The 12,056-nt window shown below is 42.2% G+C and overlaps 1 protein-coding gene across 1 annotated transcript; it reads right to left on the bottom strand.

The window, feature by feature from the left end:
- On the bottom strand, nucleotides 1-2,616 carry LOC132958880 (VPS10 domain-containing receptor SorCS2-like). The gene is made up of 4 exons (XM_061031969.1): nucleotides 2,565-2,616; nucleotides 1,829-1,941; nucleotides 829-951; nucleotides 1-324 (listed from the first exon to the last, which is right to left on the bottom strand). Exons 1-4 carry the CDS (start codon nucleotides 2,614-2,616, stop codon nucleotides 202-204), a joined length of 411 nt encoding a protein of 136 aa, XP_060887952.1. The 3' UTR covers nucleotides 1-201.
- Between the last annotated feature and the right edge of the window lie 9,440 nt (nucleotides 2,617-12,056).

The following is a 12,056-nucleotide window of genomic DNA, read 5'->3' as shown; positions in this document are numbered from 1 at the left end:
TCAGCAATCAAAGGGTAGTGAAGTCAGGTGCACCCAGACAGAAAGCTGCAGGTGTGTAGTTCATGAACGCACCATTCTCTGCCGCTGCAGCTGTGGAGCCGTTAGCAATTAGACCTAGCCCTTGGAAATAAATCAATAACGTGCAATTATCATTTAAAAACACATCAGAATCTGTCGAGTTTAAAAGGAGACATAAGGACGTTATGCGTTTAAGATTACAGTACCTGCGTTTGGGTCTGCTAGCATCACCAGCACTTTGAGACCCCCGCGCACCACGAAGCTGACGTTGTTGTTGTTAAAGGCCTGCATGATGGCTGGGATACGCTGAGGAGAAGAAGGAAGTACAGATTCAGACAACTTTATTAATCCCAGAAGGGCAGGACAGTTTCACAGCCTACCGAGTCATTGACAGAAGCCAAGACAATATAAAGGAAACAAACACATCACAGCAGCATTCAGACACTTACAGTCACATGTCAGAAACAACAAGTCAACAGACGAACAGGTCGCCAAATCAGAAGCCAAAGCTACCAGTTACTTTTACAGATATTGTATACTTGTGACTTGATAACAGACATGTGTCTCCGTCTCTGGGATATGACGGGGGTTGAATAATCACAATACCAAATAATCACACATAGCAGTAAAGGCTAAAGATGTTGTGTTTCTATATATACTGCTTGTTTTACTTTTCAGTGTGTTTACACTGCATGTTAAAAAATGAAAACAAGAGTGGGATTTTCTTCTGGAGCTGCAGAGTTTCTTCCTTTGGTCCTTAAAGACAAAAAAAAAATACATTTGGGGTTTCATTTCTTCTCGTGTTTGTACCTTATCTACAAACATGTTCCTCTTGTCTGGTTTGCTGTCCTGCGGGAGGACGTACAGGTCGGCTGAGGTGGGCAGGCCCGGATTCACCACTGTAACCAGGGACTCCTGAGGGACACCTGTGATCTGAGGACACAGGGTTAAAGGTCAGTCGGGTCTTAAAGCTGCACTCAAATATATGTCTCATGTTGAAAAAATAAATGTCACCTGTAGTGATGGACTCAAAAAAATACATTCCATGAAGCTTAAGATCAAAGCACATCATAATAAATCCGGCTGCACACTACACAGTCTAAGGCCCGTTTTCCCCCCTTCAATCTTTGGGGGGCGTGGTCCGACTTGCGGCTTGTCGCAACAGATTATTTGTCCAATAATCCTCAAGTGTGTGATGTCACCACGATTATGTTACTGCTCCCGATCAAGTCAGAGCCTCTCCGAATATTTACGATTACAGGTTGGACTTTCTCAGACGGAATACCAGAGTCAGCAGCAGCCAATGAGAGTGATTATATTTGGATGCAGCACCAATCGGATGTTGCGTACTCTGACAACTCACCTCAGATCGAGCTGCAAATTAAATAAACCTGCACACACTCGATAGTCCTCTATATTTGTTTTCCTACTGAAGTCACGATTGATCTCCCAAGTTTCTGTGAGATCTGGTGTCTGTGAAATGGTTACTGCTGACTGCAGGTGTGTGGTCTCCCGGTCTGGCTGGATTATTGTCAAACTATCCTTATGTCTGTGGTGTCCCACATTTTTAAAATTGGGTAAGATTTGAAAATCGTCGAGTGTGCAGCGGCTTAAGAAGGCATACAAACAGAAAAGATGAGGAAAGTGGATGTTGAAATATAAAGGGGGACAGCTGTAGACTCACATTTTACGACCAAATTGAATTTATTTGGACGTGTTTCCCAAACTAGTTTCTCTTAAGAAAAACTTGAACACTGTTACCTGTGTGTAGGATGTGCTTTAAGAAGTGATTTACCCTTTAAGGTCCTACCTTTGTGAGTAGTTTGGTGACCACCTGGCCGATGTCGGCTCTCCACTCGGGGATGTTTGGGTTGAAGCGGTCCAGGTTCCTGCTGAAGCTCAGAGGGATGACCTGGAAGTTATCTGAGATCAGACACAACAGGAGAGTGGTTAGTAGGCATGCAACAATTCTCAATAAAATATTGAACCGTTCGGTACGGCATCCACGGTTCAATACTGACTTGTGAATTGCGGTTTTAACGGTTTGGCGTTTAACTACTTTCTGCGTGTTGTATCTCTCTCTAAATTGGCTCTGTCTGTGTGTGCCTGTGTGTGCCTGTGAGTCAGCACGCAGGGATGTGGAAACCCCGCCCACCAAGTGAGTTAATAACCACGCGCTAAAGTTTTGGTGACGCTGACAACAACATTACTTTTATCATGGCGAGAAGTGAGGAGCAGCCAGACCCGGAGTGGCTAATCGGGAGAACCGGGACAATTCCCAGTGGGCCGGGCTGCCTGAAGGGCCGCCAGGGCCGGTACAGTGACAGTTCATAGATCATACAGGCTGCAGTCATTGCTCAAGTAGCGTTTCACTATAGACCAGTTTCTGATAGTGTGGGGCGAGCGTGAGCGCCTGGAAAACATGTACTGCGCAGTGTTTCCCACTCGTCCAGGTATATTAACGGCCGCAAACGCCCTTTTTCCGAAAGCCTCTCTCCCTCATTATGTCAAAAACATGCATTAAAGATAACTGTGGGTCCGCGAACATGAGAGGGAGAGAGTGCTATACGGGTGAGCAAGAGTCGGGGAACGTGCCATTACGCATATAAGTGGACGGACAAGAAACAAAAAGTGAAATTGATCATCTGCTCTACGGTTTACATGTTAACCAGTGAAGTATGTGAACTACATGGCAGGCTGCTGTCTGTTAACTAACTGATGTCTTTCTACATCAACTGAGTGCTCCTCTGTCTGTGCGTCATTAAAAACCCACATCTGAACCTTCAGTGTGAGGTTTGATGTCTTTTGAAATGTTCTTAAATCATTTGAGCTGCTGTTAATACTCAAAATATTTACAATACTGAACATTACAAGAATAAGAGAGGTGCGATAATCGTAACTAAAAGAGAAATATGACATAATTTTTCACTTCTTCAAGGCCTTGAAAAAAGAAAATGGGTCAAATGCAGAGTGTGCAGGTTTCCAATGTGTCTGAGTGCAGAGAATCAGAGACACAGAACTGGAATAACCTGATACCTAAATTCCTGAAGACTTGACTTGATTATGTCACAATGCATTATTTTGTTAAAATGGTGGTTAATGCTTAATAACCAGGATGTTGACAACGTCTCCCTGGTTCGATGCATACCTTCATTTTCAGCTGCTGGTAACGAAAAAAAGAGAGAAAACATCTTTGAATAACACAAAAATAAGCCCTTTAGAATAAGGAGCTTAATCGTTTTCATCCTTGTCAACATATTACTCTTCTTCCCTGTGGTATAACAAATGTTTCTGACGCACAAATCGTTAATTAGTGTTGTGTATTATTGATCAAAACTGCCGACAGGAGCGTTTGGAAAGACTTTAACATACTTGTCAATATTCATTTAAATCCCACGATTTAAAACCAAAGTTGGATCTTAAAGGTAACTGCTGTAGTTTGAAACCTGAACCTGTTTTTAACAACAAGATGTGCTGCTTGTCACAGGCAAGGCAGGCAACTGCTTGGGGCCCCATACCAGTAGAGGGCCCCTGAGGGCTCACAGACTTTAAATCAAAGCAGTGGCTCAAAGTGGGAACATTGCTGACCTGCTAAGTGATGCATGCATCGTTGCTGTGAAAACCAAAGTTTGTTAATGAAAGTCAACAAAGAGAAATGAAGAGGAACTATCGGTCTGTGGGAGAGAGAAAAAAGGAAACAGGAAAAAAAGAAGAGGAGTAAGCGTTGGGACACTGGTGGACATGATGGTTCAGAACGCTGGTCCGATGGGCCCCCAATTGATTTTTGCCCAGGGCCACACCAGACTCCAGAATCAACACTGTTAACAACATAACATAGTGATGAAATGTACTATATGATACGACAAACAGGACAGGAAAGTAAATAATAAGAAAGAGACGTGTTTCAGCACAAGGCCTTCATCAGCGTTCAAGGCCCCGTGCTGAAACACGTCCGTTGTTGATCTGTACGCTGCTGCTTTAGCCAGATAAAACACACTTTGAAGAACATTTAGTGTTCTGACTTTTCTGTCCCTCTTTAGTCTTGTTGCGGTCGTGCACCTGAAAACTTATAATACGGTTTAGAAGTGCTCCTTTTTTGCTGTTTTGAACAGAGAAACACCTTCCAGTTAAAAATCATATAAAGAACAAAAACATTGGAGCAAATGTGCCAAATCAACGTACTTCCCCTATGTGGGCGTTCAGTTGACCAAACAGCACAAATTAGTTTTTGATATTAATATTTTTATAAGTAGGCTTCATCTGATTAATGAGCCTGCTCTCCTCGCTCTACAACCTGGATGTTAACAAGCACAGTAAACAGTTCAGAAAATTGTGGTTTAAAATTATGTAGGCTGTGTCAGGTTAAACTGGCATATCAGCTGGAGCATAATATAACCACATTTAGGACGGGCATGTGGATGATAAGCTGCAGAGAGGATAGAAGCCTGGTGATGTTAGCAATGCTAATGTTGGCCACATTTGGCAAACCAAATTAGATCATTTACCTTTTGAGATACATTGCACTCAATTTTAACTGTCTTATGGGTGTTTTCTTACATTTAGACTTGATGGTAAGTCTTCATCAACATTTCTGTTTATCCGACTAGGAAAGTAGATAACTAGGAACATTGCTAATTTTTACCCTGCAGAAATACTACAGTTGCTTGTCCAAGTTGGCCCATTCAGCAGGCTTTCTAGCGTTATTGTGTGCTGCACAAACAGTGTGAGGATCGTAACAAAGTTGATGTTTACTTTTGTAATTGACTTGAATAAAGAGAGCCACCCGGGAGAGAACACTACTACCTTTAAAAAACAAATACACGACCATAGTTGTTTCATAATAGAGTCAAACATTTGTAACAGTCTGGGAGGCTGACCTGTGACCTGGATGTACATGGTGGCCTCGTCGTGCCCCGCCATGTTCTCAGCCATCACTGTAACTTTGTAAACTCCTGGCTGTTCGTAGCGATGCTGGATGGGCTCGTCCGTCACTGTCAGGTTCTGGTAGATCGCCCGGACCCCGTCGCCGAGGTCCACCTGGTATTTGGTGCTGCTGGTGTCTCCCTGAAAGAATGGAATCAGGACTTTCAGCCAAATAAAATGGAAGGAAGTAAACTAAGACATTTAATGACATAACAACTTCATGCCTACCTGTTCCTGGTGGACGATAAATGTGATGTCATCACCAGGAGCCATGGCCAACATCTGCCCTTTGATGCCGACCTGCAGTCCTTTAGGGGGCAGCAGAAGACAGTTGTGCTGCTTGGCGCTCTGCTCCTTGTTCACCCCACCTTCACACGTGTTGGATATCACCTTCCTGTAGCTGGAACACGGACGAACACAATGCAGGTGTGTCAGGAAGGGGATTTTTGGAAGAAAAAAAATATGAATTTATATTTATTTGTTGAAGATGAAGTTGGTAACAGGAGGTAGTTAAGTCTGGAAGTAGGGGAAATAATGTATATTCAACATCGCTTGAGAATTTTAAGAAAGAGCAGCAGTTAGCCAAAGGAGGCAGTTAGCTTAGCATCAAGACTGGAGGCAGGGTGAAGCAGCTAGGCTAGCTGGGACTTAAGTTTGAAAGGTTACATTAAAGGGATAATCTGGTATTTTTGAAGTGGGGTTGTATGAGGTGCTTGTCAATATTGAATATATGAGCCACCAGAGATGTTAGCTCGGCCCCTCCATTGAGAAAATGGACATGAACAGATAACTTCACAGACAGAGCTGGTTAGCTTAGCATGAGGATTGAAGCAGGAACAGCTTATCTGAGTTTTTCCAAACTCAAGAAAAGATAACTTTGTTTAAGGAGCTGGCAACAGGAGGCGGTTGGTTTAGCATGAAGTCTATAAGCCAGCATGGCTCTGTCCAAAGTAAAGAAAATCAGATCTTCAGACATCATCTGTTAACGAGCTAGAAACAAGGGGCTGTTGGCTTAGCATAGAATGGAAACCAGGGGAAACAGCTACCCCCCCCCCCCCCCCCCCTCCCCCCCCCCCCCCCGCTGTCACTCTTCATGCTAAGCTAGGCAAACTTTGTCCCCAAATGAAACCCACTTTCTGATCCTACTGCTGAAAAGAAAATGAAAATGCTTTTTTCAGATGTTTCCAGAAAATATGCAACTTATTTTCTCTGTATATCGGAGGTTAAGTGTACATGTACAGACCCAGTGCTGGACTCGTAGGTTTGTCCTAGATGGCAGTCTTCAGGTGGTGAATCTGGATCATGCCAGAAGTCAGCGAAGCAGCGTTTGCCCTCCATTTGGGACCGTTCAAAACCATAGTCACTACACACACAGAGCAATATTATTAAAACAACAATAATCTTCGGTAATAGGATGGAAGAAGTATTTACTTTATATCTGTGCAGTCAGTCCCCACAAGTTGAAGTCTTCGTGCATTGGCAGGGTTTGGAGGTCAGAGTCGACGTGTAGCTTTTCCCTTTGATACAGAACGCCGTGTCCTTCCTTTTTCTGAAACTCCGCTCCTGGCCCATAATGCACTTCTCTCCCTAAGAGTGACCATGGAAAGGAAATAATTCTGGTTGCAGATTCGTTCACACGAGCACAGTAAGTATTTGTATTTACACTTTAGGTGTCTGTGTGTTTGTGTGTTACCTGCAGGTCTGTGAGCTGCCAGGAGTTGTAGTCAGCCTCCGTACACTGACGGGGAAAAGACTGCCTGAAGTCCACCTTGACCAGCTCCCAGTCTGACCTGTAGCTGATGTGGCCGAACACACTGTGAACACAAATCACAGGTACAAAGTTAGAAAACCTTCAAACATTACCATCAAATCTGGAATATGTAAGTCACACCAGTATGCAATCTTTACCTCGACTCTCTTGCTGCATCAAATGTGGATTACTACATGAGGATAAAATATAAATCAAACATGAAAAGCCTTTAAAAAGTTTGTTAGCTGCAGTTTCCTCTCCCCACCACTAGAGGGTGGTGTGGTACAGCTAAAAACTTAAAATGTCTACCATTCCCTTTCCTGAACGCTGCTGTCTCTCCCTTCTGTGTCTGTCAGAGTATTTTTTTGAAGCAGACTGATGTGACACATCGACTCCGACACATGTTGCCGTGCCGATGGCTGCTTTTGTCATCTCGTTGGAGTGCAAGGCGAGCATGACTAATGGCGTCCTCACCGACGTCGCTAAGGGGAACTGATGGATGTTTTCTGCTGTTGAATCACAAACACCGATGTGTCAAACTCTCCTCCTTTTACCTGTGTTCATCTGGGAGGGCCTGTCTGCTGCTCTCCACTCTGTTTGTCTCTCATGTCTACCTTTAGTTTCTTGTACTTCTGATCTTGACCTTTTCAGGCATTTTGCTATGAGGGTGAGTTCACTCAAATTTCCAATAGTCACATTTTTCACACCAGCTGCGGCCAAATTGATACAATTCACTAATTACTTACTACACACAATGTTATGCATCCAGCAGGTCCTGTTGGCACTCAGCAGCTTCATTATATTTTGCCCAGAGACGTCTAATTAATTTGGAAACATGAACTTTTTAATATAATAATGAATTAAAAAAAATTAAAAAAAATTAATTAAATAACCAAAACTATTTTTAGGTTAAGATTTTGAGGCCCCTAAAAGACAACCTTCAAAGAATTACAACTTAGAGAAATCCCTTCAGCACTTCAGATTTCCTTTAAGCGATGAATACATTTCTCTCTTCACTGGAGAAAACACTTTTTTAACTCCAGGAGCATCATGGCTGCACCGGAAATAATTTCGAAATCTACTACAATTCAAATAACTTCAATAACATGACTTCTTTTAATACTAGAACTTGAGGTTGTGGTGCACCTAAGCCTCTTGTGGTGCAAACGAGTATTACAACAACAAAACCTGATGAAAATCACTTTAAAGTCAAAGAGACTGTACATTTTTATCAGACCTAGAAATGGAGTTGCAATATTTTTACCATCTGCTGACTAGAAAAACAAAGCTGGGCTTAAAGTCCTAACAGCTGCAAGTCGGTCTTTCTTTTTTTCAGTGTGTTCAGCGTGTGCAGTGTGTACAGTGTGTTCAGCATGTGCAGTGTGTTCAGCGTGTGCAGTGTGTACAGTTTGTGCAGCGTGTTCAGCATGTATAACGTGTGCAGCGTGTGCAGCATGTACAACGTGTGCAGCATGTGAAGTGTGTTCAGCATGTGCAGCGTGTGCAGCATGTACAGTGTGTGCAGCATGTACAACGTGTGCAGTGTGTTCAGCATGTACAGCATGTACAGCGTGTGCAGCATGTACAGCGTGTGCAGCATGTACAACGTGTGCAGCGTGTGAAGTGTGTTCAGCATGTACAGCGTGTGCAGCATGTACAGCGTGTGCAGCGTGTACAGCGTGTGCAGTGTGTTCAGCGTGTACAGCGTGTGCAGTGTGTTCAGCGTGTACAGTGTGTGCAGCGTGTGCAGTGTGTTCAGCATGTACAGCGTGTGCAGTGTGTTCAGCATGTACAGCGTGTGCAGTGTGTTCAGCATGTACAGCGTGTGCAGCATGTACAGTGTGTACAGTGTGTTCAGCATGTACAGCATGTAGACTGAGGCATTGTGGGGAATTATTCTGATTGGCTGCATTGAATCTGACAGGCCTCATTAACGTCAGCCCTTTTGAGCCCTTTGGTTTCAAAAGTACTGAAATTTCTCCGCTCTGCCCTCTGTCGGTGGTCGGATGTTATCACAGATCGGGAGGTGAAATGACGGCATGTCAGATTTCTTATTTCACACTAAAAAAACTAAAATATCAGCTGTGGCTTTCGCTATCTCCAGGATCATTTTTGTGTGGAGGTAAATGAGACACTCTTATTTTCTCTGTAACACGGATAGCTTTGACCACACTTACAGAGACGTTAGAGAAACAAACAAACCGGTCTGAAATCTCTCTGTTTCAAATGAGTGCTTTCGCCCAGCCTCGGTTTAGAAAGATTAAAAACAGGGGCCATTCTTCAGACAGTAAATCAAGAACTGATCAGCGTCGGTCGACAGACAATATGTGTTATATATTTAAAAAACATAGAACCCTGTAAAAATGCAGCCGTTTCGCTGGCTGGTATACAACAGACATGAAGGTAAAAATAGACAATATGAACACAGCCACCAAACTGCAGGTCTACAGCTGCACCTGGCCAATCCAAACAGAGAATTCAACCTGTTAGAAACTGTTGGAGCTCGTCCAGTAATTCTCTCCATCGTGTAGTAAATAAGAGATTAGAGGGAAGATTTAGAGCAAAGACAGAATGGGTGATGAAGAGAAAGTAGAACAGGATTTTGTGAATTAGATTTAATACCTCTTGGTGTCTTTAACTCTTTTTTTTTGTTTGTTTCTCTAGACTGTTTCGCTTCCTGTACATGCTGTTTATTGTTTCAATGAGTGCAATCAATTTGTTGAACAAGAGGGTTTAGAGAGACATGTTTTATTTCAGGTGCCAGACGGAGTCAAGGCCTTGAGATTTCATTGGACGGAGGCGAGATAATACTGTAAATCTGCAGCTCTTCCACAGTGTCAGGTTTATATTAGGCTGACATGTAGGCAGGCCTGGGAGATTAATAAACACTCACACAAACCTGTCTTCACTTTGAGAGGAAAAGGTTACACAGTATGCTTTTTAATCAGGCTGGATCAAGACTATTCGTAGCACGGTGCTCTTTGAAATCTTTTGGTAAACAGCCGGTCTAACACATGCACGATTTTCATCTGCCGTCTAAAATATGAAGGGTAGAAACCAAAGGTAGCTTTTAAGAGATCAGTTTGTTGATGTTCTTTCTTTGTCTGAGGTTGATGGATGGTTGAAACTAACACAAAGAGAATATATAGCCTTCCATTCAATACCTCCATTGCTTGTCTCAGAGCAATTAGCCTCCCACATGGTTCTTATGTGCCAAAGGAAAGATGTAATCGCTCAAGATATGAAGCTACAACTTTGTCTTAAAGGGAGATTGCTTGATTTGGGAACTACTACCATCTTCTTATTGAGGATAAAACGTAGATAGAAATGCAAAATATACATTCACAGATCTGGCCAACATGTCCTTTCTTTGTGAGGTTTTACATATAACGTAGCTGAAGTTTATAAAGTAAGCATATTTTCAAAAGATGTTGCTGTATACCTTTAACTAGCTCTACTGCTACACTGTCAAACCCATTATCTCCGCAGGTTGTGAAATATTCACTGTAATAAAATTTGTCATCAAAATCTAGACATGTAAGTTGATTTCCCAAATTGACATCCAATGCATTTCAATTAGAAGATTTTTTGTGCAGGGAACATGTACGTGGTGCCTACAATGTCCTTAAAATATGTAAAATATGTTCTTGGGGTTTACCATCCATGTTTGAAGATAGATAAGTATCTATGGATTTCTATAACTAGTGAAAAAAAAGTTCCAGGTCTGAAAGGTGAAGTCTGTGAGAAAATGAGCCTTCTTCTCAGGTGATTTATTCCCTCAGGAAACATTTTCTAAAGAGTTTATGGTCTCGATCTCTAGTCTTCCTCAATACAGCATGATGTTCATTTTGTAAATGATGGTTCCATTCAGAGTCAAAGAGACCATTCGGTTGGGAGAAGGAAAGGGTGGAGCTCCCTGTGATTGACATGTTGCCACTCTGTGGACTGTTTACTTTCTATGGAAATACATCCTATCTTTGACGGACAAAATGAGCATCCAAAACATCACAGCTTCTCTCTATTTTTAATGCAGCTTCCTAACCTGGTAAGCACCAATGTTCAGTGGTATCTTGCTCCCCTCCAGCTCCACCCCTTCGTCCAAATATGGCCACTCAGACATTTACTGAATTTCCATTCTGTCTCTTTTACTGTTTGGGTTTGTCAGTATTAAAAAATAATCAATACATTTCTTGAATGCACTCTAACATGATGCTCTACTGTCCTGCACATACTGTTACATCAAACGGGGACGTAACAGCGGCCTACAGACGGGCTCTTCTTGATTGTGTGACTCAAGAAAGCCAAAGAAAGCAAACAAACCTGTGAGTAGAGTTACCGTGTGTCTTTATGTGCTTGAACGCACAGTGATCACAGCTAATCATTATCTCTAACCTCGGCGGGGTTAAGTTTCACTCCTGTTTAACGCTGACACTGGATAACAAAACACAGGGGAGACATATCACCTCCCAGGAGCAATTTGTTCTCTGTGTCTGATTGCTCGGCCTGCTCAGCTGCTAAAGAGGAACTTTTCAGTAAATAAGAGAATTAAACTAAAATTTATACTGGTGTCTACATGGGTTGCATTGTAGTGCTTATATCAATTTAAAAACAAATGAAAGGTTTATTTTTTGGGCTTTTCATGGCTTCATTTTTAGAGATAGGACAAGAGGTAGAATCAGAAATAGAGGAGAGACAATTGGGGAATGACGTGTGGGAAAGGAGCCGCAGGCCGGATTTGATCCCAGGCCGCTTGCTTGGAGGACTATAGCCTCCGTACAAGAGGTGTTGCACTAATCAATAGGCTACCAGCGCCCCCGCATTAATCACAAAAGTGTTGTTCCACAGCCCTAAATTAAGTACAAGTGACAGCCCTAACTATGGGTAGGAACTCATGATAAAAACCATACACAGGACATAGCCCATAATATGATACAGCTACTCTGTGGTAAACCATATATTGTATGACAATTATTCAACAATAAATGTGATATCTGAATAACTGAATAATATGAATAATGGTACTAAAAAGGTAAGGTGCAGGATTTATGTATTTAGTCACTGCAATTTGGTCTCAGTTTCACCTCTTATTAGATCCCTAGTGAACAGAAAAGTAGAAAAATATATTTAATATTTGTATTTTTACACAAAAAATTGGCCAGCAAGTAAAAACAAATTTGAAATATTAGTTTTCAGCACCACCCTGTTGATTTATGCCATAACATTTTAAAACATTTCTTTAGAAAGGGGGAACCATCAGGTGAGGGGGTCTGGGGGGGATTTATTTCACTGCATTGTGCTCGATTTTATGTGCAAATTTATGTTCTTGTGATTTTGTCTTGTGTACTCTTTTGTGTCTTCTGTTATC

Source organism: Labrus mixtus, chromosome 23 (genome assembly GCF_963584025.1).
Source record: "Labrus mixtus chromosome 23, fLabMix1.1, whole genome shotgun sequence".
NCBI lineage: Eukaryota > Metazoa > Chordata > Actinopteri > Labriformes > Labridae > Labrus > Labrus mixtus.
The sequence above is the reverse complement of the archived record's forward strand: the minus strand, read 5'-3'. Positions and strand labels throughout refer to the sequence as shown.

What these genes read in the sequence shown, in the direction of transcription:
- LOC132958880 (XM_061031969.1), bottom strand. Translation starts at nt 2,616, where the DNA reads ATGGCACGTTCCCCGACTCTTGCTCACCCGTATAGCACTCTCTCCCTC. An exon ending in TAGCACTCTCTCCCTCTCAT is followed by an intron (nt 1,942 to 2,564) that starts GTTCGCGGACCC and finishes GTCTGATCTCAG; the next exon opens with ATAACTTCCAGGTCATCCCT. An exon ending in GGAACATGTTTGTAGATAAG is followed by an intron (nt 325 to 828) that starts GTACAAACACGA and finishes TCTTCTCCTCAG; the next exon opens with CGTATCCCAGCCATCATGCA.